General features: G+C 43.3%; 1 protein-coding gene across 4 annotated transcripts in view; it reads right to left on the reverse strand.

Moving 5' to 3' along the window:
• The window catches only part of RUNX1T1 (RUNX1 partner transcriptional co-repressor 1), a 179,211-nt gene that overhangs the window by 118,562 nt on the left and 35,009 nt on the right, over window positions 1–25,640 (reverse strand). For 2 of the 4 annotated variants that reach the window (XM_063924096.1, XM_063924092.1), the window contains exon 1: window positions 7,946–8,023. The exons of 1 other annotated variant lie outside the window; for it this stretch is intronic. In XM_063924096.1, coding sequence (XP_063780166.1) covers window positions 7,946–7,976 — 31 coding nt within the window. In that variant the 5' untranslated portion in view covers window positions 7,977–8,023. Of the gene's footprint in view, window positions 1–1,311; window positions 2,696–7,945; window positions 8,024–25,640 lie in introns of those variants that run through there. One more of the 4 variants, XM_063924094.1, reaches the window with a different exon arrangement.

The raw sequence follows: 25,640 nt of genomic DNA on the forward strand, positions 1-25,640 counted from the left end.
ATAAATAAACAAATAGATAAGTGCAATGGAATATGCTGCGCTATATAAGAAACTGTTAATAAATAAATAAATGATAGATAGATAGATAGATAGATAGATAGATAGATAGATAGATAGATAGATAGATAGATAGATAGATAGATAGATAGATAGATTACAATGACACTACGCATTGCAAACAGAAAGTAATACAGGATTGCATGCACCGGTATATAAAACTACATTGTGGAAAGATAGATAGATAGATAGATAGATAGATAGATAGATAGATAGATAGATAGATAGATAGATAGATAGATAGATAGATAATAGATTACAATGACACTACGCATTGCAAACAGAAAGTAATACAGGATTGCATGCACCAGTATATAAAACTACATTGTGGATAGATAGATAGATAGATAGATAGATAGATAGATAGATAGATAGATAGATAGATAGATAGATAGATAGATAGATAGATTACAATGACACTACACATTGCAAACAGAAAGTAATACAGGATTGCATGAACCAGTACATAAAACTACATTGTGGATAGATAGATAGATAGATAGATAGATAGATAGATAGATAGATAGATAGATAGATAGATAGATAAAAGATTACAATGACACTACACATTGCAAACAGAAAGTAATACAGGATTGCATGAACCAGTACATAAAACTACATTGTGGATAGATAGATAGAGAGATAGATAGATAGATAGATAGATAGATAGATAGATAGATAGATAGATAGATAGATAGATAGATAGATTAAAATGACACTACGCATTGCAAACAGAAAGTAATACAGGATTGCATGCACCGGTATATAAAACTACATTGTGGAAAGATAGATAGATAGATAGATAGATAGATAGATAGATAGATAGATAGATAGATAGATAGATAATAGATTACAATGACACTACGCATTGCAAACAGAAAGTAATACAGGATTGCATGCACCAGTATATAAAACTACATTGTGGATAGATAGATAGATAGATAGATAGATAGATAGATAGATAGATAGATAGATAGATAGATAGATAATAGATTACAATGACACTACACATTGCAAACAGAAAGTAATACAGGATTGCATGAACCAGTACATAAAACTACATTGTGGATAGATAGATAGATAGATAGATAGATAGATAGATAGATAGATAGATAGATAGATAGATAGATAGATTACAATGACACTACGCATTGCAAACAGAAAGTAATACAGGATTGCATGCACCAGTATATAAAACTACATTTCTTATCTGCATCACAAGGTGACAGATCCATCCCAGTGTGCAATCCTTACCAGGCATCCTGCAGAGAACCACACAGCCCCTGACAGGAGTTCTTCTTCCTCGCCTCTCGGTGTATGGTAGCCGGCTGTATGGGGCTAGGGGGTGCTCCTGCTCTGGAATGGATGCCTGGCCATGCGGGTTGGCTGTTGTGGCTGGAGGCAGGATGCTAGACAGATGGAGAGCTGACACTCCGTATAGCACTTGGAGCAGAAATGATGACAGGAGCACATGTGGCCTTGAACCCAGCCCTGTCTCTCCAGGCAGAACAATGACAGGGATGTGTGCGCAAATTACCACAAGCCCAGGTCTCTCCTGCTGACTCGTCTCCCTCTATCTAGCCATTCATGTTTCACATAGAAGGCAGGGGGACAGGATAGTCTGCTCACAATTCAATGATTCAGCTCTTTACCCAGGAAAATCAATGAACCCTTCTCCTTATTATCTCTGACTTAAAACACAGATACACGGACCCCCTTATTCCATCATATACACACAGACACAATTGCATTCCTCGCCCTGGTAAAGACGCTCTTTGTCTGGCTGCAGAAATCACACAATAAACTGTTGTTTTTTTTTCCCTTTGAAATGATTTTTTTTTTGGTAAATATACCAATTCCATCCGACTGAACAAAAGTGTCCGGTGCCTTCTCTTTGTTATCCCTGGAAGTATGCGTAAAACACACTCCGAAGAGGGGCACTTATTCCGCCACAGCGGTCCTAGCTCCCCTGGGAACTGTGGATTGATAGTCTCCAAACATTTACAGCTTCCACTATTTTACCTTTTCCAGGCGGATCCATAGGAGGTGGAAACAAAGTATCTCCTGCAAAGCTATTTTCAAAGCTTAACAATCATGTCCTCCTGATTCTGAATTTTGCACACCCTTATGTTTATCCTTCCAGTGAATAACGCAAAGCTCACTGGGTTCAATGCACTCTTCCCTAATAAGCTTTAATGGACACCATGATACATAAAACTGCATGCTTTTGTTGGGCTGCTTTATGTAAGGCTGGCTATTTTCCTCTCAGCAGTGCCTCTTTGTATAAGATCCTTACCTCATAGGAGAAACATACGCCTGACAAGCATGTCTTATGTAGCGCGCTCAGGTTTGTACAGAAAGCCGAGCCCCAGGAAAATAGCTGCTGTTTAAAACTCTCTCTTTGAACATAACCCTTGCTAAACCTTCTCGGTGTCTGTGAGGAGCAGCTCTGCAGCACAGGAACAGCACATGCTGCCTCTCTATAAAGTACCTTTGCTAGTGTATGTTTCAGTCAAGGAGAGATTAAGTAATTATTATATTCCAGATCTTCAGGAAGTCTCTTATGCATCATTCCAGCAAAGCACAAGTCTCACACGGGTGTAGTACGAGTTGCACACAAGCCTTTCCTCGGCTACTGCTTAACTCTAGCAGCGTATGGTTTTTTTACATGCCAGCAGCGCTCTGTCTAATACACGCCAGCAGTGTTCTGTCTAATACACTCCAGCATGGGTCTGTCTAATACACGCCAGCAGTGTTCTGTCTAATACACTCCAGCATGGGTCTGTCTAATACACGCCAGCAGTGTTCTGTCTAATACACACCAGCAGCGCTCTGTCCTCTACACGCCAGCAGCGCTCAGTCCTCTACACGCCATCAGTGTTCTGTCCTCTACACGCCATCAGTGTTCTGTCCTCTACACGCCAGCAGCGCTCTGTCCTCTACATGCCAGCAGCGCTCTGTCCTCTACACGCCAGCAGCGCTCAGTCCTCTACACGCCATCAGTGTTCTGTCCTCTACACGCCATCAGTGTTCTGTCCTCTACACGCCAGCAGCGCTCTGTCCTCTACATGCCAGCAGCGCTCTGTCCTCTACACGCCAGCAGCGCTCTGTCCTCTACATGCCAGCAGCGCTCTGTCCTCTACACGCCAGCAGCGCTCAGTCCTCTACACGCCATCAGTGTTCTGTCCTCTACACGCCATCAGTGCTCTATTCTCTACATGTCAGCAATGCTCTGTCTAATACACGCCAGCAGTGTTCTGTCTAATACACGCCAGCAGCGCCCTGTCCTCTACACGCCAGCAGTGCTCAGTCCTCTACACATCATCAGCGCTTAGTCCTCTACACATCACCAGTGCTCTGTCCTCTCCACACCTGCAACGCTCAGTCCTCTACATGCCATCAGTGCTCTGTCCTCTACACGCCAGCAGCGCTCTGTCTAATACACGCCAGCAGCGCTCTGTCCTCTACATGCCAGCAGCGCTCTGTCCTCTACACGCCAGCAGTGTTTCTGTCCTCTACACGCCAGCAGTGCTGTTTTCTACACGCCAGCAGCACTCAGTCCTCTACACGGCAGCAGCGCTCTGTCCTCTACACGCCAGCAACGCTCAGTTCTCTACACGCCAGCAGCACTTAGTCCTCTACACGCCAGTAGTGCTCTGTCTAATACACTCCAGCAGTGTTTGCTCATCTACACTCTAGCAGCATTCTGTTCTCAACACTCTACCAGCGTTTGGTCCTCTACATCCTAGCCCTGCAATATTCAGTCCTCTACACTTTAGCAGCATTCAATCATCTACACTCCAGCAGTGGTTGCTAGTCTACAGTCCAGCAGCGTTCACTAGTCTACAGTCCAGCAGTGGTTGCTAGTCTACACTCCAGCAGCGTTCGCTAGTCTACAGTCCAGCAGTGGTTGCTAGTCTACACTCCAGCAGCAGTCGCTGGTCCCCACTCCAGCATCGTTTGCTAGTCTACACTCCAGTAGTGGTCACTAGTCTACACTCCAGCAGTGGTCACTAGTCTACACTCCAGCAGTGGTCACTAGTCTACACTCCAGAGGTGGTCGCTAGTCTGTACTCCAGCAGTGTTAGTCTACACTCCAGCAGTGGTCACTAGTCTACACTCCAGTAGTGGTCACTAGTCTACACTCCAGCAGTGGTCACTAGTCTACACTCCAGCAGTGGTCACTAGTCTACACTCCAGAGGTGGTCGCTAGTCTGTACTCCAGCAGTGTTAGTCTGCACTCCAGCAGTGTTCGCTAGTCTACATTCCAGCGATGGTCGCTAGTCTACACTCCAGCAGCGGTCGCTAGTCTACACTCCACCAGCGTCCGCTAGTCTACACTCCAGCAGCGTTCGCTAGTCTACACTCCAGCAGTGTTTGCTTGTCTACACTCCAGCAGCAATCGCTAGTCTATACTCTAGCAGCGTTCGCTAGTCTACACTCCAGCAGCGTTTACTAGTCTACACTCCAGCAGCGGCTGGTCCCCACTCCAGCATCATTTGCTAGTCTACATTCCAGCAGTGGTCGCTGGTCTACACTCCAGCAGTGGTCACTGGTCTACACTCCAGCAGTGGTCGCTGGTCTACACTCCAGCAGTGGTCGCTAGTCTACACTTCAGCAGTGGTCACTAGTCTACACTTCAGCAGTGGTCACTAGTCTACACTCTAGCAGCATTTGCTGGTCTACACTCCAGAGGTGGTCGCTTGTCTGCACTCCAGCAGCGTTCGCTTGTCTACACTCCAGCAGCGTTCGCTAGTCTACACTCCACCAGCATCCGCTAGTCTACACTCCAGCAGTGTTCGCTAGTCTACACTCCAGCAGTGGTCACTAGTCTACACTCCAGCAGCGTTTGCTAGTCTACACTCCAGCAGCGGCTGGTCCCCACTCCAGCATCGTTTGCTAGTCTACACTCCAGAGGTGGTTGCTTGTCTGCACTCCAGCTAGCGTTCGCTTGTCTACACTCCAGCAGTGTTCGCTAGTCTACACTCCACCGGCATCCGCTAGTCTACACTCCAGCAGTGTTCGCTAGTCTACACTCCAGCAGCGTTTGCTAGTCTACACTCCAGCAGCGGCTGGTCCCCACTCCAGCATCATTTGCTAGTCTACACTCCAGCAGTGGTCACTGGTCTACACTCCAGCAGTGGTCACTGGTCTACACTCCAGCAGTGGTCACTGGTCTACACTCCAGCAGTGGTCGCTAGCCTACACTCCAGCAGTGGTCGCTAGTCTACACTCTAGCAGCATTTGCTGGTCTACACTCCAGAGGTGGTCGCTAGTCTGCACTCCAGCAGCGTTCACTTGTCTACACTCCAGCAGCGTTCGCTAGTCTACATTCCAGCAGCATCCGCTAGTCTACACTCCAGCAGCGTTCGCTACACTCCAGCAGCATTTGCTAGTCTACACTCCAGCAGTGGCTGGTCCCCACTCCAGCATCGTTTGCTAGTCTACACTCCAGCAGTGGTCGCTGGTCTACACTCCAGCAGTGGTCACTGGTGTACACTCCAGCAGTGGTCGCTGGTCTACACTCCAGCAGTGGTCGCTGGTCTACACTCCAGCAGTGGTCGCTGGTCTACACTCCAGCAGTGGTCGCTGGTCTACACTCCAGCAGTGGTCGCTGGTCTACACTCCAGCAGTGATCGCTGGTCTACACTCCAGCAGTGGTCACTGGTCTACACTCCAGCAGTGGTCGCTAGTCTACACTCCAGCAATGATCGCTGGTCTACACTCCACCAGTGGTCACTAGTCTACACTCCAACAGTGGTCACTAGTCTACACTCCAAAAGTGGTCACTAGTCTACACTCTAGCAGCATTTGCTGGACTACACTCCAGAGGTGGTCGCTAGTCTGCCCTCCAGCAGCGTTCGCTAGTCTACACTCCAGCAGCGTTCGCTAGTCTACACTCCAGAGGTGGTCGCTAGTCTACACTCCAGCAGCGTTCGCTAGTCTACGCTACAGCATCGTTCGCTAGTCTAAACTCCAGCAGTGGTCACTAGTCTACACTCCAGCAGCGGTCGTTAGTCTACACTCTAGAAGCGTTCGCCAGTCTACACTCTAGCAGCGTTCACTAGTCTACACTCCAGCAGTTTTCTAACCTTCACACTCCAGCAACGTTTGTTCCTCTACACTTTAGCAACGTAAGTTCTCTACATTCCAGCAGCTTTCTGTCCAATACACTCCAGCAGCGTTTGGTCCTCTACACTCTAGCCGCATGCTGTCCTCCACACACCATCAGCATTTGGTCCTCCACACTCTAGTAGCGTTCGATCCTCCATACTCCAGCAGCATTTGCTCCTCTACGCTCTAGCAGCGTTTTATCATCCTCCATCTCTCAAGTCACTTACAAATGTGGATTTCAAATGCAACCCACCCATTCTGTACTATCAATATCAACTAATGAGTTCTGTGTTTATACTGTGATAAACCTTCTCCCAACTGTCTTCATCCCCGTTTACTGAGTAGAAACATCTCTTTAGGAATATGCAAGAGCTGCCTCACACAGCACCCACCTCACCAGCTCACACAGCACCCACTTTATAGGCTCACACAGCACCCACCTTACCGGCTCACACAACACAACACCCACCTTACAGGCTCACACAGCACCCACCTTACTGGCTCACACAGCAACCACCTTACAGGCTCACACAGCAACCACCTTACAGACTCACACAGCACCCACCGTACAGGCTCACACAACACCAACCTCACATGCTCACACAGCACCCACCTTACAGGCTCACACAGCACCCACCTTACCAGCTCACACAGCACCCACCTTACTGGCTCACACAGGCAGATGAAATAAAACAATAAAACCCTACTCATATAACTGGCAGTAGAATACCAGCCGCATAGAAATACCTCACTTGCCAACAGTCAGATTCTCATCACCAGTTAAAGATCGGGTTTAACCATGTATGTGCCAGAGCTACTTGATAACAGCATGTTATACATGCTTGGAAAGAGAGGGCTCTTCCACTACTAAAAAAACCCATACAAATACTATTACAATTTGCAGTCACCTCAGCCAAACACTATTGCTTTTGTTGCCAACCATGGCATCGGTCTTGCTTACGTTTAACCCTGTCTATACTGGAAGTGATGTCTTACGGCATGTTTAATTTGCTGTGAATGGGCTCAGGTTGTCTACAGCACAATACCTGCTGCACATTTCCAGCCCACTCATAAGAGTCACCTTAAATAACATAACAGTTCTGGATGAATAAAAAAAAATGTGCACAGTTCCCCGATTTAAAATTCACCTCGCATGTACTACGTGATTAGGCATCCTTTAGTTTGGTTTTTAGAGTCGTTATCTGACTGGAGTAATTGGCACTTTAAATTGATCCACGTCAACATAAGCAGGATCCCTGGAGATTGTCACCTTGAAGTTGGTTGTAGAAACAGGGTTTGACAGGATGCCTGAGCATCTGAGAATACTTCAGCTTTTTTTCCGTCAGCAGCCAGCTGCAAGCCCACTTTTTTCTCTTCCTCATTATTTAATAGTTGCAGACTTCAACCTTTTTGGCAGCTCTCCCTGAACACATATTCCTTGATATGTGTGTTTCTTTTTTTTTTTTTTCTTAACACAGCTACAAAAACATTTTGCATCATTTAAAAAATGTATTTATAGCAAAGGCATTAAGATGCGTAGATAATAATAATCAGGACGGATGGGAGATTTGTAGTTAAGACGAAACACAATGGGTAATATAACTGCGTAAATGGAAGGTGCCAAGAGAGTTTTTGATATACATCTTAAAAGCATCATTATGAACACATTTGCTACGAGGCTTCTTTCCCAGACACCAGCCAAGTGCTAAGCTGATACTGATATACATACAGTACTACACTGGACAGGGCTGCTGAAGTGAAGATCAGGACTTACCAGCATGGTCTAAGAAGCTATAAAAATGCATCTGGACGGCAGGGAGGACAGCAGTGGCCGAGAGTCAACGAAGATCTGGTGCCTGTGCTTTGGCTACTGCTAAGTTCTACTTATAAGCTCCTCTGATGTGATGCATGGTGAATTCATGACTCACACAGTGGGTATTAAGTGAGTTCATTCAAAAGGAGCTGACACCTGATTGATCCTAATTGAAAGCAATACACCAGGCCAAATACACACCCCTACCCCATCTGCTCTTGCCTGCCACCAGTCATTCAACCCGAGAGAATTAATAGTTTCAGATATTCTAAACCACCAAATAAAGGCGCTCCTCTAAGCCGGGCTGCATTAACAGGCCAAGAAAGGGTTCAAATGGCAGATTTTACTTCTTGTTGCCTTTAACAAAGCTGAATAAGGTTTTTCTTTTTCCTCCCTTTTTTTCCCTCCCTTTGGCTCTCTGTGTGCAAGACTTGATAAACTGAATGAAGAGGCAGCACTCAATGATCAGCCAAGAAGCATTGATCAACGCTAAATAGACCCTCGTCCTAAGGAAGGCTTCATGAGTTAGTAACAAACCAGCTTGGATGGGCGGACTCGCTAATGTCCACATTCTCCCCCATGTTAACTTGCAGATCAGTGGATCCTTATTGTGGCTGGCACATTAGAAAGTGATCTCTGCTAAGCACGTAGAGTCTGTGCAATGGAGGGGCTTTCACATTCAAATCTGTGGAAGGTTTTTTCCAGTCTCTCACATTTTCCACCTAGCTGGAGGCCATTAGTGTTCTCCTAAAGTGTCCCACTGATAGGGCAAACCCACCTAATGGGACGGCTGTATGGGATGACTGTCCTAGTTTCACATCAGTACAGCAATCAATTACATTCTATTAGTATTATTATTATTATTATTATTATCCTTTATTTATATGGCGCCACATGGGATCCGCAGCGCCCAATTACAGAGCAAACAAATAAGCAAAACGTGAAGACCGTGACTTACAATTCAATACAATATAGGACAAGTACAGGGTATATAAACATAGCTGCGTCAGTAAACAGCACTGAAATAAGTATCAGGCTGGCAGAAAGCCGAGGGATTTGGTGCCATCTAAGGGAGTACCGAAAAGAAGATAAGTTAAGTAAGAGACGTAAAAGCACATGAGGGAAGAGGACCCTGCTCGTGAAAGCTTACATTCTAAAAGGTGAGGGGCACACAGACAGGGGTGATAAAGTTGGGTTCTATGCAATACATTCAATATTTTTCCAACTGTGGAACACTACTATGTTAAATGCTTAATGAATTGGTGTACCACATGGAGAGCCTAATATAAGTATACTAAGTATATTCATATACAATAATAAATATATATTAGCTATAAGCATGAAAGGCCTGAATATCCAAAATTACTTAATATTAACATTCACAACTGTTTATACTTAACAGGATATATTTAGTATTAAAGGTGCAAGAGGCAAACATTTGACGGACATAATGCTTGTCATTCCTGTTCCAATACACACATGTGGTCTTCTAGAAAATACACACAAGCTTCCATCTTGCTATGTCAGTAATGTTTGAATTATTCTATCAGCTCAATGAACAGGTGGCTTGGCTGAGAATCCTGATGAACTGCAAACAGTCTATGCAATAAAATAGAATTCTTTATTCACCCTCCCTACTCCAAGGCTGTATTAACTGAACAGACTGTGCTGCACGCAGACTGGTGCAGACTTATTCTTGCAGGAGAAACGGATGGCAGTATTTAAATTCAACTAAATTCATTGCACAAGGCCTCTTAACGTTTTATTGAAAAGCCATTGTTTTAATGTCAGCCACTCTTGGTTGTGACTGATGGTGAGTTAGTTTTGTTAAAAAGAGACGGTGATTTCACATGCTCCAGTGAACCCGGCCTCCTCTCATCATCAGGGACAAAAACCGGCAGCTCTGTACAATGCTGACTGCCATCTGGTCAGCTTCCCCTCAGTGCCCACCCCACACCACACTGCAAGCACCATTGCAGGACCACAGAGCTGTGTTGAGCTATTCATGGCATGCTCATTTCACATTTTCTGCTTGTACGTATATTTGTAAATGTTATTCGAGAGGACTGTAAATGGCATTATTCGTATTATTAGTATTTTTTATTAATAATAAGACAATAAGGGGCCTAATTCATATCTGATCACAGCAGCAAATTTGTTAGCTAATGGGCAAAACCATGTGCACTGCAGGGGGGGGGGGGGGGCAGATATAACATGTGCAGAGAGAGTAACGGTGCATACACACGGAGAGATTTTAACTATGAGAGATTTTGACTGAGCATTTTCCCTTGAACTGGCAGTAGGAGATTTTGACTAACTTTACCAGAGATTTTGGCTATGGGCGATTTTGGCGAACTCATTTAAGCAAGGGGATGCTTTTTCTTTTCCAGCGACCTAGCCAAAATTGACTTGCCTGCACAGTCTATTTTTAGCAGCGAGAGCGACCTGGCGGGGACACACAGAGCGATATGCACTAACTTTCTGAGCGATTTTGACTATATAGTCAAAATTGCTCAGCTATATCGCTTCGTGTGTAAGGACCTTTAGATCTGGGTGGGGTGTGTTCAAACTGAAATCTAAATTGCAGTGTAAAAATAAAGCAGCCAGTATTTACCCTGCACAGAAACAATATAACCCACCCAACTGTGTATGCACCTTAACTCTATCTGCACATGTTATATCCCCACCCCCTTCCTGCAGTGCACATGGTTTTGCCCATTAGCTAACAAATGTGCTGCTGCGATCAGATATGAATTAGGCCCAAGGTCTCCAAATCTCATCCACATTGGTAGAGAAATACAAATAGCCCTCTGGTAATAGTAGGATGCTGGATCAGGGCTGCAGGAAAAGTCCATTAGACATTATGGTTATATAGAATGCAGTAATAATTTCAGAACAATGCAGTAAAAGTTGCATTGTGGGCAATTTGCATAACCTACAAATGGAATCGGTGTGGGCACTGTAGGCCATAGGTGATTCACACAACACGTTCTGATATGGTCTTGCGCAAGGTTTCGGAATATAACTGTGCATCGTACATCGCTATACACTAGAGAGATGGTAGTCACATGACCATGGAAGTATAATTACGGAATCCTAGGGCCTGATTCAAAGGTGGATGCAGAAGCTACTGCAGATGTGTCTATTGGCAGTCGCCGTCTGCGACGTCATGCAAATCCAGCTACAAAGTCCTTTCCTTGTGTACATCTGTGCATTCAGATGCGCAAGGACTTAGGCGTACACTGTCAGTACACACAGTAATACTGAATGGTGCGTCCTTGGCCACCACTATCGATCACACTATCGAAATTTGTTGCCCCATATCTCCATGCATGTGCTAAAGCGCCTCCTTTCACCGTCCGGGAACGTTTTCTACATTTTCAGTACACTACTCCCTGCCTGCACCTGTAATCACAACTGCGACTCTGTACAGACACAATTAGATGCACGTGCAGTAGCACAAATATGGCTCTACCATGTCTGACACTGGCAGTGCGTACACTTCTGAATAAGGCCCGTTATGTGGACCTGTCACATTGGGGGTAGAGGTTATCTAATAATAGCATAATTGTAATAGGTGGTGTCACCTCCTTCTAGTCACCATGTAACATACATGTCTGGTACACTAATAAGTCACTGGCAGATGCTCTATCTCTCCACCCCCATATTCTCTGCTCCGTCCTTCAGAGCTCCGCACAATATAGTCATTAACATGCTAGCCACTGGTGAACATGTGCTACATGGGATGATGGAACATTATCACACGTTTATTAACTACTAAGTTAAAGGAATAGTGCCCCAATAGTGACTGGTCTCCCTGATTTACATAAAGCACCATCAGGTTTGTACATAGAAGAGAACACAAATCAGGAGAATTTACCACTACACACACACACACACACACACACACACACACACACACACACACACACACACACACACACACGCGCGCGCACACACACACGCGCGCACACACACACACACACACACACACACACACACACACATATATATATATATATATATATAAATTCAATATATCATAATCTTCTATTTTGAACAATTATCTAGTTCCATTTTGTTTCCAGAGAAGAAGGTGAGTGATGTTACTATCCCTATTTATGGAAAGCTTTGCAAATATGGGGCCTATGTACTAAGCCTTGGAGAGAGATAAAGTGGCTGGAGATAAAGTACTAGCCAATCAGCTCCTATCTGCCATGGTACAAGCTGTGGGGCAGATGTACTAAGCCTTGGAGAGAGATGAAGTGGCTGGAGATAAAGTACTAGCCAATCAGCTCCTATCTGCCATGGTACAAGCTGTGGGGCCTATGCACTAAGCCTTGGAGAGAGATGAAGTGGAGAGAGATAAAGTACCCACCAGTCAGCTGTTGTTATGTTACAGGCTGTGTTTAAAAATGTCAGACGCTGATTGATGGGTACTTTATCTCTCTCCAATGCTTAGTACATCTTACCCCTAGGGGAAGATGTATTAAGCCTTGAGAAGTGATAAAGCAGTGATAAAGAAGTGATAAGTGCAAAGTGATAACGCACCAGCCAATCAGCTCCTGACTGTCATTTTTCAAACCTGTAATGATTGGCTGGTGCATTATCACCTTCCACATATCACTTCTTTATCACTTCTCCAGACTTAATACATCTGCTCCTTAGTTTGAAAAATGAGTTAGGAGCTGGTTGGTTGGTACTTCATCTCCATCCATTTTATCTCTCTCCAAAGCTTAGTACATAGACCCCTATCTCTAAAGCGTCTCATGATGACAGTAAAAGCATGTGCCATCATCGAGGAATAGGCCAAGAATTAAAAATACAGTCACAATCAATATATAAAATATAAATAAATTAAATAAATTCCTACTTTTTAATCATGCTGCTGCTGTATATCACAATGTACAATGCAAAAATAATGTATCCAATAATTACGCAAATCTCAATCTGTCTCCCACACACCGGCTTCTATACCAGCATCACATGACCAGGAACATATAGACACATACTTTCCTCTGGGTTCAGTGGGCAGGATGGTGCTTACACTGTATCTCTTCCTCATTTGTCCTCTTACTGCACACTCAGTGCTGACTTCATGAATTTAATTGGAATGTGTGGAATGCTGTGGATTATAATTGTAAGAAGGATGCTTTGAAGTTCCACCAGATGGCGCACATGAGCAACTATTTGCATCCCCAGGAACAACCAAGTAGTTTAATACATCACAAAGCTACAATGTGAAAGATAATAAATGATGGATTGGGGGAAAAAATGACCGATCTTTATTAATGACCTTACCTGACTTCATGTTAAAGCACAAAGTCTACTGTATAGGTATCAGGTGCACTGCTGTTTATGCTGCTCCATTATTATAGAGCTTTCATTGTTCCTTAATGCAATGCTACTGATCTCGTGTGGAATAAAGAAGAGGAAGATCATGCAATTATTTATTTTAAAGAGCTTATCCATAAAGTGTGGCACGTCTGTGATCTCGAATTTAGCCCCAAGTCTCCGATAAAATGTAGATCAGTTAATTATTGGCAACTGGACTGATATGAGATTCTGCAGCAGCTGAGGCTGAGCTGTCCATGGTCTGTATTGACAGACCATGTAATGAACCTCTCTAGTGAGTGCTTTCCTTTTGTAATTCATGGGCTACCACTGCGAAAGTGCAATAACAGGATATAGATAAGGTATATGCTATGTTTATATGCAGCACATATGGCGGTATGTAGCCAATATCCCAGATAATATACACTACAAGTCACACAGCCTGGGCTGGTAAGGCAGATGCCAGGAGCTGTATCTGTCAGCACTGAGAGGGGACAAGGGCCCGGCCCAGCCCTGCTGCTGCTGCTGCACACAATGGGCTGAGTGAATAGAAGGAACCCCGGCAGAGCACAGGATGCAGCCCGGTTACACACACCCTGTGCAGGCATGCTCTGCTCTGTGGGTGATTGTAAGAAGGAAGCGTGCACGGCTCTGACCCTGGGGCCCGGCTCCAAGGGTCTGCCTATCAGCTTCCGCACAGCCCGGCCCCAGGAAAGCAGGCTGATGGGCTCTCACACGTGTGTCATTCTACACACACACATCATGCTTTCCATAAGTACTGTCACTTGTAACTTAGCATCAATTACACACACACACACACACACACACACACACACACACACACACACACACACACACACACACGTATACATATGTATGTATACATGGTATTAGATGTATTGCTAGAGCTTATGTGAAATCATGCAATATCTATAATCTATCTATTTATATACACACACAAACACACACATACACATATACGCAAAAAGCTAAACATACTGTATGTACTAAATCCAGACCACATAAGTGCTAGGTGTGTATTTGAATGACACAGCTGTCAGTTGGTTTAAATCCAATCCAAAAATATACTGGTAGGGTAACTGGCTACTGACAAAAATGATCCCGAAGCTCCACTGGGGCAGGGACTGATGTGAATGGCCAAATAGTCCCTGTAAAGCTCTGCGACATATGTATGCGCTATATAAATAACCGATAATAATAAATAATTAATAATAAATACTGCCACTCCAAATTGTGAAGTGCAATAGATTATGGTGGTGCCATATAATAAATTAATAAATATCAATAGTAATAGAACATATATATATATATATATATATATATATATATATATATATATATATCCTGACGAAAATCTGTGAATAAGATTGAAACGTTGAACTCTAGATTGGGGTCCGTGTGAGTATTACAAGTCGTCGTGAGTGCCGCCCTTCCCTGCTATGTGTGGTGACTGACCGTTCCTGGCCAAATACACCTGGAGGGCACCGGACGCAAAATTCCTAAGTACAGAGTGGAGTGCCGGCTTCACCATTGAGATATATATATATATATATATATATATATATATATCTAGACCTATACACACACACACACACACACATGCACTCTCTCTCTCTCTCTCTCTCTCTCTCTCTCTCTCTCCCTCACCATCTGATGTCAGTCACATGTACTTGATTAGAACTGTTAACAAGGGGTTAAACACTCCCTCAGGGTACACATATAAAAGTCAGCATTATGCAGATCCGCTGTACATTTCCAATCAGTGGGGTTGTTTTCCAGTGTGGCTGGATGGTTATATGAAATGGGTTTAGTGTAAGGCAACCATATGGCTGCAGATGATCAGAGACAGCCTTGTTTATGAGCTGTAATTCCCCACAGAGCTCTGTGCTGTTTCAGCAGTACACTGGGAAATGTGCAGGCCAGGCTGGTCCTGAGCCGTGTCATCTGGGCTAGTGGCACACTGACAGTGTCCTATAGATGATGCAGAATAAGCGAGCGATAATATTCAGATCTCCGCAGTTCTAGTACTGTTGTATGGTTATTGCTGCTTAATAATTCTATTTCCCTGTATGCCATATCTGTATTACTCTGCAGAGCTTCAAAATACATTCCTCATTGTCCTATTTAGGAATGCATGGTATGATGATGGAATACATAGCAGAATCACCACATGTCAGACTCATGCAAGGAAGACACTGGGGTAAATTTACTAAAATGGGAATTCTATTTAAGATGGGATGTTGCCCTTAGCAACCAATCAGATTCCAGGTGTTATCTTCTAGAAGGTGCTAGATAAATGAGAAGAAGAATCTTATTGGTTGCTATGGGCAATGGGGGTCATTCTGAGTTGATCGCTAGCTGCCGTTGTTCGCAGCGCAGCAATCAGACTAAAAATCGGCATTTCTGCGCACGTGTATGGACCGCAATGCGCACGCGCGGCGTACAGGTACAAAGGCTTTTGTGGTTTTGCACAGGTTCTAGCGACGTTTTAATTCGTACTGGCGGCCGCAAGAAGACTGGCAGGAAAAGGGTGTTTCTGGGTGTCAACTGACCGTTTTCAGGGAGTGCTAAGAAAAACGCAGGCGTGCCTGGGAAAACGCAGGCGTGGCTGGGCGAACGCTGGGCGGGTGTGTGACGTCAAATGCCAACCCACCAACATTAGAATCAACGCACACGAAGAGTAAGTCCAGGGCTAGTCTTGTTTTGCACAAAATGTTTTTGCAGGCGCTCTGCTGCACAGGCGTTTGCACTTCTGCAAAGCGTAAATACACTCCCCGGTGGGCGGCAACAATGCGTTTGCACGGCTGCTAAAAACTGCTAGCGAGCGAACAATTCGGAATGACCACCAATATCCCATCTTACATAGAACTCCCGTCTTAGTAAATTTACCCCATTGTGTGAGTATCACTCCTACAGCCATTGTTATTTTTCTTTAGCAGGTTCCCCTGTGAGGAGTTGGCAAGACTTCCTGTCACATGGACCATCAAGAGCGATTCCATGACATAAGCTGGCAGCTTGCCTTGTGTTCATATGGTAGGTAGATTCGGCTAGCACCTCCATAGCTTACTAAGATATATCAGCCTGTGACATGTATGCTGCAAAGTAGCCAGCACTTTATCCGCGATTGAATTGGCCCCTAAAGGTCACTACCAACCTATTGAGTACTTGTTTGCATATTTATTTATGTTTTTATAGAAAAACGAGTTCTAATAATCAAAAAAAATAAGAAAGTTGTGTTGCAAAGCATTACAGAAAACGTATCACAACTTACAGGTGTGTATGGACTCTTGTACGGTTACGCATGCTGTGTTTCGTTTCGCCAGTCAGTGGCACAGTGACCACAGATCATAGTGATCCAAAAATTTGCAGGGGATAAATATAGGCGGTATCCTATTAGCTACGATGAATTACCGCAGCTAATGGATTCCCCATGGGCTATCCTATGCGCCCCGTAGCCCGCCACTTATCTTGGATTTTGCTTTGCGTGCCTGAGGCACATGAAGCAGAATCCCAGATAACCAGCCCCAGGAGACCTGTTTTCGGACAATAACACATGGGTCTTCGAATTTGTGGATCTCATGTGTTATCGCCCGATAATGGGTGATTTAACGCACGTTAAAAATGGGCTGTAAAAAGATAGCCCATATCATGCTTAAAAGCCTGTTATTACCGTGCAATAAATCACTGCATGTCATAGGATCAGTCTTATAGTAATATTTGAACCAGATACTCATTTTTTTTATATCATAACCAAGGGAATCAAACCAATTCACAAAAGCCTGCAATCGATAAAACAGTGTACAACACAATGCGTTGCAACATAAGGCTACAAGCGCCAAGTAATGTCAAATGTTTTAATCACGGATTAAATCAGGACTAGCAATGCCAGCTTGTGGTCCATCATAATTGCAGTTGGATCACCAGTGCAGATCCATGACTATATAGGTGTGCGTGCAGTGTCAGACTGGGCATGAAGGGTCCACCAGGGGAATGCAGCAGTAGGGGCCCATGTTTAGGGGTGTGGCCAGTCTCCAGAGGGGTGTTGCCAGTCACCACAAAGGCTTGGCTAATTATTAGAGAGTGCATGGTCTAGATCCCTTGATAAATATATATTGTAAAATACTGCTAGTGCATGCATGATAATGTAATGTATAATTTCTGAGTCTAGAACCGGATACCTAGAGGAGAAGGTGGGACCCCATGCAGTAGGGCCCACATGGGGTTTCCCCTATACCCCTGTGGGCCAGTCCAACCCTGTGTGTGTGTGTGTGTGTGTGTGTGTGTGTGTGTGTGTATACTGTACGCTAGCATACCCGCATGTTGTTGTTGTTGTTGTTTTTTTCACAGCAACAGTCAAATAATTTGTGGATTGTAAACTGGCTAATAGTTTGTACATGTATTCATTTTCAGTTTAATTTCATCCTAATCTTTCACAGTGATACAAAAATCCATTCCCTTTACATCTCAGAGATCATTGAGTATAATATGGTCGGGAACAGTTAGCAACCAACGGAGAGCGAAGAAAAAAAAACACAAAGGCAATCCTGCTTGTCTGTGTTCAACACAAAGGACATTAAATGAAAACAACTGGCAAACAGCCAAATTCCTATAGAGGCAAAGAGATTCAAATAAATTGATTTCACGCATCATACTGACCTGGGATCAGCCAGCGCAGTTACATTATTCTCAGAGCTCCGTGTGGGGGCACAGCGCATTAATGCTGCCGGAGACCACTTCTCCGTCCCAGGAAAAAACAGGAGATAAATCAGATGGACTCTCTGAATGGAAACATTTGCATCAGGAAATTCAGACTTTCCTCTAAGTAGAAACACTAAAATACTGGAGGAGGATGATGAGTTATTATTATTATTATTATTATTACTAGCTGGAGTACCCGGCGTTGCCCGGGAATTTAAGAATGTCTGTTTACAAAAATAAATGTAAATATTAAACACACAGTATAAATAACATTGTAGATAGCTGAATACTCGTGCTTCGCTATTGGATGAGGATGGTAAATGAGAATGATAGTTCGTTAATTTACGTTGGTTGGAGATCTAGTATATAGTCATATCTTGCTTCCCTGACGCACTTTGTGTAGTGGCCGGAACCCTTTTTGGTCTCCCAAGGGACCCTGCTCTTCCCACTATACAACTCTCAGTCTGTGGCTTCCTGCTGCCTCCATTCCCCTCCTCACATCATGTCAGTGCCCCTGTGAAATTATTGATTTTTGTACAGTTTCTTATATAGCACAGCACATTATGTATCTCCTGATACTCTGTGCTTCTGGGGGACCGTGCTACTTCCACTATATAACTCTCAGTGTGTGGGTTTGTGTGGTACCTGCATTCCCCTCCACACATCATGTCACTGGCCCTGTGACATGCAGCCCTGTCATCACTGACATATCATGCATGTCCTGATATAGTGTGTACTGCTGGCCCACCCCTAGGGGTGCTAGTGGTGTGTTACCCCCACAGTGTTTGTTTGTTCCCAGAGTGTAAGTCATATGTGTAGCAAGTTTGGTGTAAATTGCTGCAGGCATTCCAGAGTTATGCTGACTGCTGAAATACTCAGTGCTGGTATTTCATTTTGTTCCAATGTTTGATACATCTCATCTTTTATGTCATAAAATGAGGCAAAATACTTCAACTAGAAACTTTGGGGTGAGGACAGATGGCGAGGTTGCCCATAGCAGCCAATTAGCGTAGAGTTATAATTTTATAAATGTACTTGATAAATGACAGCTAGAAGCGTATTGGTTGCTATGGACAACTTCTGAGTCATTCAACAAATATGAATGGCATAAACAGATCTGTTTTGAAAAAACTGCCATTATATGTCAGAATAAACGTAGCACTAGTCATATTTCTGACCCAACCTTTTTCACTTTTTGTCCTGGGAAGTACAACTGAAGAAACATGCAGTGACTGAGGGGTCTATTTTTAAGCCTTGGAGAGAGATAAAGTTCAGCCAATCTGCTCTTAACTGTTACAGGATGTGCTTGAAAAATGGCGGTAGAAGGGGGGGGGGGGGTGCCACTGAATCTGCCTATCACAAAATTAAGGATGTCACTTAAAAATTTTCTTAATATAGGTGGTCATTCCGAGTTGTTCGCTCGTAAGCTGCTTTTAGCAGCTTTGCACACGCTAAGCCGCCGCCTACATTGGAGTGAATCTTAGCTTCTTAAAATTGCGAACTAAAGATTAGCAGAATTGCGAATATACACTTCTTAGCAGTTTCTGAGTAGCTCGAAACTTACTCTTCCAGTGAGGTCAATTCAGTGCTTGTCGTTCCTGGTTTGACGTCACAAACACACCCAGCGTTCGCCCAGACACTCCTCCGTTTCTCCAGCCACTCCCGCGTTTTTCCCAGAAACGGTAGCGTTTTTTCACACACTCCCATAAAACGGCCAGTTTCCGCCCAGAAACACCCACTTCCTGTCAATCACATTACGATCACCAGAACGAAGAAAAAACCTCGTAATGCCGTGAGTAAAAAACCTAACTGCATAGTAAATTTACTTGGCGCAGTCGCACTGCGGACATTGCGCATGCGCATTAGCGACTAATCGCTCCGTTGCGAGAAAAAAATAACGAGCGAACAACTCGGAATGACCCCCATAGTCTGTATTTTTAATTGCCCGTTGATACATGGTATGATCCTATCGCTCTGCACTTATTTACAAGTTTCCAAATTGTAAGAGATCAAGCCATTCACTGTATCATGCCCAGCTGGCGGACACCATCTGGCATCACTGGGGCAGATTACTGTGGTTGGAGCAGGCAACCACAGAGCAGTAGAGGTCATCAGCGGTCATTCTCCAAACACATTTAAAAGGCCTTTAATGTTCTGATCGATTTAAATTGGATTATTGTCAAACATGGGAGTCCTTTTCCTCTTTCAATATCAGGTGAGTGCTGGATATTACCACAAATAATGCAGCGGTTTTGGCCATCGTATTCCTCCCTGGTAATCAGAACTAAGATATTGCTTGCTGAATGCTGGTATCAAGCTAAGACAATATCTATGGAATTTAAAAGTTAAGCGAAGATAAATATTTGAAATCAGAAATTATTAAAATAATGTTACAATCCGGTTGAGTCTCCAGCTACATTTAATCAACTCCTAAAGAACAATCAATTATGTACAATGGTATTGACCCGAGTGATGGATTCAACACTACAGACTGTCATTAGCAAGCACTATAAATCAAAGTAAATCTGATTAAGAAGCAATAGGCTGTTTAAATGTAATTGCATCTTTTGTTTATAGGCTTCTTTATACTTTTCTAGGTCCTAGTTCTTTGCAAAACTGAAAAGGGGCAATTAGTCATGTATACATTGACAAAGCTATTTACTGAATTTAAGAGATAATAGGGGTCATTCCGAGTTGTTCGCTCGTTATTTTTTTGTCGCAACGGAGCGAATAGTCGCTAATGCGCATGCGCAATGTCCGCAGTGCGACTGCGCCAAGTAAATTTGCTATGCAGTTAGGAATTTTACTCACGGCATTACGAGGTTTTTTCTTCGTTCTGGTGATCGTAATGTGATTGACAGGAAGTGGGTGTTTCTGGGCGGAAACAGGCCGTTTTATGGGAGTGTGTGAAAAAACGCTACCGTTTCTGGGAAAAACGCGGGAGTGGCTGAAGAAACGGAGGAGTGTCTGGGCGAACGCTGGGTGTGTTTGTGACGTCAAACCAGGAACGACAAGCACTGAACTGATTGCAGATGCCGAGTAAGTCTCGAGCTACTCAGAAACGGCTAAGAAGTGTCTATTCGCAATTCTGCTAATCTTTCGTTCGCAATTTTAATAAGCTAAGATTCACTCCCAGTAGGCGGCGGCTTAGCGTGTGCAAAGCTGCTAAAAGCAGCTTGCGAGCGAACAACTCGGAATGACCCCCAATAGTTGCAATTTTAAGATGCTAAATGTATTTAAAGTATTGAAGATGTGTAAATGTATCAAACTGCGAGAAGCAAATTGAGGATCCTGTATCCAACATGACTAAAGAAAAACGCTTGAATGCGCTTTTACAGCTGTTCACAAAGACACACACGCATACGTTACAGGCATACAGCACGTCAGCAAACTATAAAAATCAATTCAGCAAAAAACTACGGGGTAAACTTACTAAGATGGGAGTTCTATTTAAGATGGGATGTTGCCCATAGCAACCACTCAGATTCCAGGTATTATCTTCTAGAAGGTGCTAGAGAAATGAGAAGTAGAATCTGATTGGTTGCGATGGGCAACATCCCATCTTAAATAGAACTCCCATCTTAGTAAATTTACGCCTACCTGTCTATAAAATAAAAGTATCAGACCGCTGGCACCTGTATCCTTCCATTTTGCACCAAAGTGGAAGCAGTCAGTTTGTGGGAGGAGCCAATGCTCAGCCTATCATTTCACTAGGACTGCCTCCTTATTATTTGATAGGCTGAGTATCATCTGCTTCCACGTCCCTGGGTTATAGTAATCAGTTTGCATTCTTATGAATATTGGGTCAGTCACCAACGTGGCTGTCTCTGCTTACTGCAAAATATATATAAAATGCATTCTCCATTTACCATAATGAGGCCGATGCGGAATAGGATGCATCTGCATTTCTGTACAGCCACAGCGGCCTACTTATTCGCTTATTCTAATGCAAGAGCCTGCCATGCATGCTGGACATCCATTAGTATCTGACCATGCACCAACATGTGCTGGGTGCAAAAGATCCATCTGAAGTTGGTGTCCTTAGTCTGTCCGCTCACGATGGAAGATAGCTTACATGCTCATGGCATTCCCATCACACTTCCAATAGCTGGAACAGTTCCATGCATCCACATGTTTGCCGCTCAGTTACTACCCAGAAACGCCCACTTCACCGAAACAGCGGTGCACTGTTATACATGTCCTCAGATGACGGCATGTCCCAATATATCACATTAGAAGTGTGAGATGATATAAGACCAAGTTCAGCATTCTTACCATAGCGGTGTATCTAGTGCGCATTCTATTCCACTACACTACAGGCTAAGGGTAAATAGACTGAGTTTTATTGAGATGCGTAAATCATTCATATTGTCATTAAGGAAAGCCTGTGACATAACCCCTCCCATACCTGCAATGTCTTATGAACACTAGGTTATATTTCACACCAGGTATAACGGTGGTTTATCTCTCACTGTATAGGGACATTGAGGTGGTACTAGATTACTTTGTCCAAAGATTTTCTTAAACTTCAGAATATTTATTCTCAGCACAATTGTACATAGCGCTTGTTTTGTGGGTAGGAATGAACCGCCAATCTTAAGTCTGGTTTGCACCGACATTTGAAACAAATTTGCCATTGCCATAATGCCATTCATTATGACAATTTCTCATTCAGTGGGTCCCCTGTTGTATGCACATGCAGCTCAATCTAGGTATGTCGCTAGCGATACCATGCTTCCAAATGCAGCATGGTCCCATTATCCCCCGACGTTGCACCGTCGTTGCCTACAATGGCAAGTGTGTGAGAGTCTGAGCAGTAAAATATTAACTACAAATCCCGAACTATCCCTCTTCCTTATCTGGCCAGCCAGGTGCTGTATGTGTCTGGTGCAGCCAGGTCCTGGCACCCCCTCTAATCTGGCGCCCAGGCCATGTGCCCTCTTAGCCTTCCACCTAGTTGTGTCCTTGCTATGACTGTTTTTATTTCTATTATTGAATAGTGATGATACCAGAACACGCATAGCTAACTATACCTCATTATTTTATTTATTAGTGGTGGCACCTTCAGGGTTCACTATTGGAGCACAAAGACTAAGGGGGGGATTAATCCACCTTCTAATGAGAATAAGTAGAGGTGTTGCCTGTAGCAGCCAATCAGTTTCTAGCTATCATTTTAAAAAAATTCTAACTTTCTGCTTGCCCTCTTTACAAGATTTGGTAAACCGGTCCATTCATTTTATAAACTAGAGCACCATGGAGATAATGGGAGTCTAGCAGAGCAGACTCACCTCATTATGTTGAATTATACATAGCCTACAGTATATCCTTACAGTCTTTCCTCAGACTATTACTATCCCATCCTTTGACAGAAACTTGTGTTGCTCCAGTCACTATCTCTTTATGACGGTCACAGTTCCTTCTCCTAATTTAGGCCTCCATTATCAACAAAGCTTAATACCAGCGACACATTTAGTATCACTGTGATACTATTAAAAATACATCTGGTCTTCAGCATTACTTACCTCTCCGGTGAGGTCCAACGATGTCAGTCCCCTCAGCGGTGCCCTCCGCTCTCTTGCTGGTAGCCTAGTGCTGCCAACGACCAGCTTCTATGTCATGCACATGTGCGACCTCCCTCCAGTCTGCGCAAGTGCATGACTCCTTCACCCAGTGGAGACCAGGCAATGCCGGATGGCTTCGCTGAAGTCCCAATTGCGGGCAAAGGGGATGGTATCACTATCGCCATCTATGGATGGCGAAAGCGGTACAGGGGCAAACAGTGGTAAACTTAGTTTGCTGCTGTTTGATGGATACTTAAAGTAGTACATAACCCCTTCAGCGAGTATTAAAGGGGTTATGTATCATTGATAAATGGGGCCCTTAGTGTTGTGCTATAAGAAGCCATATAGTTAACTTTGTTCAATACAATCAGACTGAGTAATTATGAATTAATATGCCCAATGCAAGATTTCCCACTAGACAATCTGTCCGTATACTGTAGTTCCAGCTGCCTAATGCTGGTGACTTTTTTGGCTTAATTTTAAACTTAATTGGCCAAAGACTGAAAACATGTCTAGGCACATACTGGATGTGAAAAAGTACTATTGGTTTTGATCTGGGAGAACAAAAAATCAGGTTGGATAATTAATCTCACTGGCGTGTATGTGCGGTCATTAGTGGAAGTGAGTAATGCAATTTTCATTACAATCTAATCGAGCTGAACATTTCCAGCCCAATTGTATCTGTGCAGTTTAGTTCTCAAATTGCTTATTTCTTTTTCAAATTATTTTTATTTTTTTAACAAAGTACCGGGAGGTCTGACTGTGCTCCTATGGCCCAAAATTCTTTCTGTACCAGGGTCTGAAGTTTTTCATGGTGGCCATAGACACCAGAACTCACCTTGTATACAGATATTGTTTGTTGGTAAATTTAAATATTTTGGCATTACATTTGTATAATTGTACACATTTTTTGTACCAATTTGGTAAATTAGTAGGAAATATTTTTATATATAATTATTTATTTTTAATTACTATTGTAATGCATTCCTTTTAAAACATAAAAAAACAAGAGGAGTCCGAGTTCATCCGGTGTACAGGATTCTGGCCAAACTCGGCCATTTTTCTTAAAGGGGCAATCATTTACAAGGCATTGAGCCTTGTAAATGACTGCCGCTTTAAAAACGTCCCAGTTCGGCCGGCATCCCGCACGTAGGATATTTTATCACATCCTGCCTCTGTTGTTTTTCCAATTATTAGCAATTTTTTTATTATTATTATTATTATTATTTATTGATTTTATCGTTGTTTCTGTATCACATTCCTTTTAAAACATACAAAACAATAGGTGTTTTTCCATATATTTCACAGGGTACGCTGTGCTACAAACACATGTTCAAGTTGTCATGTCCCTTTACAAAGCCCTGCTTGTTTCCTCTTTACCTTCTACCTAAAATGTCATGTGATAGACCACTGAACCGTAACCCATCCGAAAAGTATGTCATAAGCAATCTATAAGTTTCAAAGACGACAGTAAAAAGATTTTTTTTTAAATAATACAAAAAACATCTCAACATTTTGCATTGCTATGGAAATTGTGAGAAACATACCTTCCCAAACAAATATTAATTTTTCTCAATGGTATGAAGTAATGAACAACACATGTCAAACCCCAAATCCGTGCAGTAGTTGGGTCTGCAACTAATATAAAATACAGAGTGAACCCTGCCTTATAAAGGATTCTTGTTACAGCAATATAATGTGAAAGCCAGATGTAGACAGAGCGCCTTAATCACAGATGGGAATGTAATCGCTGGAACACAATTTTTTTTTTTTATCAATCTTAACCATATGCGAAATGTATTTCTTTTTCAAAAGAATGCAATAATTTGAGGTTTCTGTTTAATTCCAGTCCACTTTCGTATTTTGTGGTTCTTTCATCTCTACCCCCCACCCCTTTCCCTTCTCTCCCCCTAAACAACACCAAGCGCCGGACAAACTTCAGCTGCAATGAGGAAAAGTTTTAAGTACTTTTGGCAAATCATTTTGATATCTCTTTATTTTTCAGAATGTAACAGGATGCAAACAGTATGACTATATGAATC

The sequence above is a fragment of the Pseudophryne corroboree genome, chromosome 5 (assembly GCF_028390025.1).
Source record: "Pseudophryne corroboree isolate aPseCor3 chromosome 5, aPseCor3.hap2, whole genome shotgun sequence".
Taxonomy (NCBI): Eukaryota; Metazoa; Chordata; class Amphibia; order Anura; family Myobatrachidae; genus Pseudophryne; species Pseudophryne corroboree.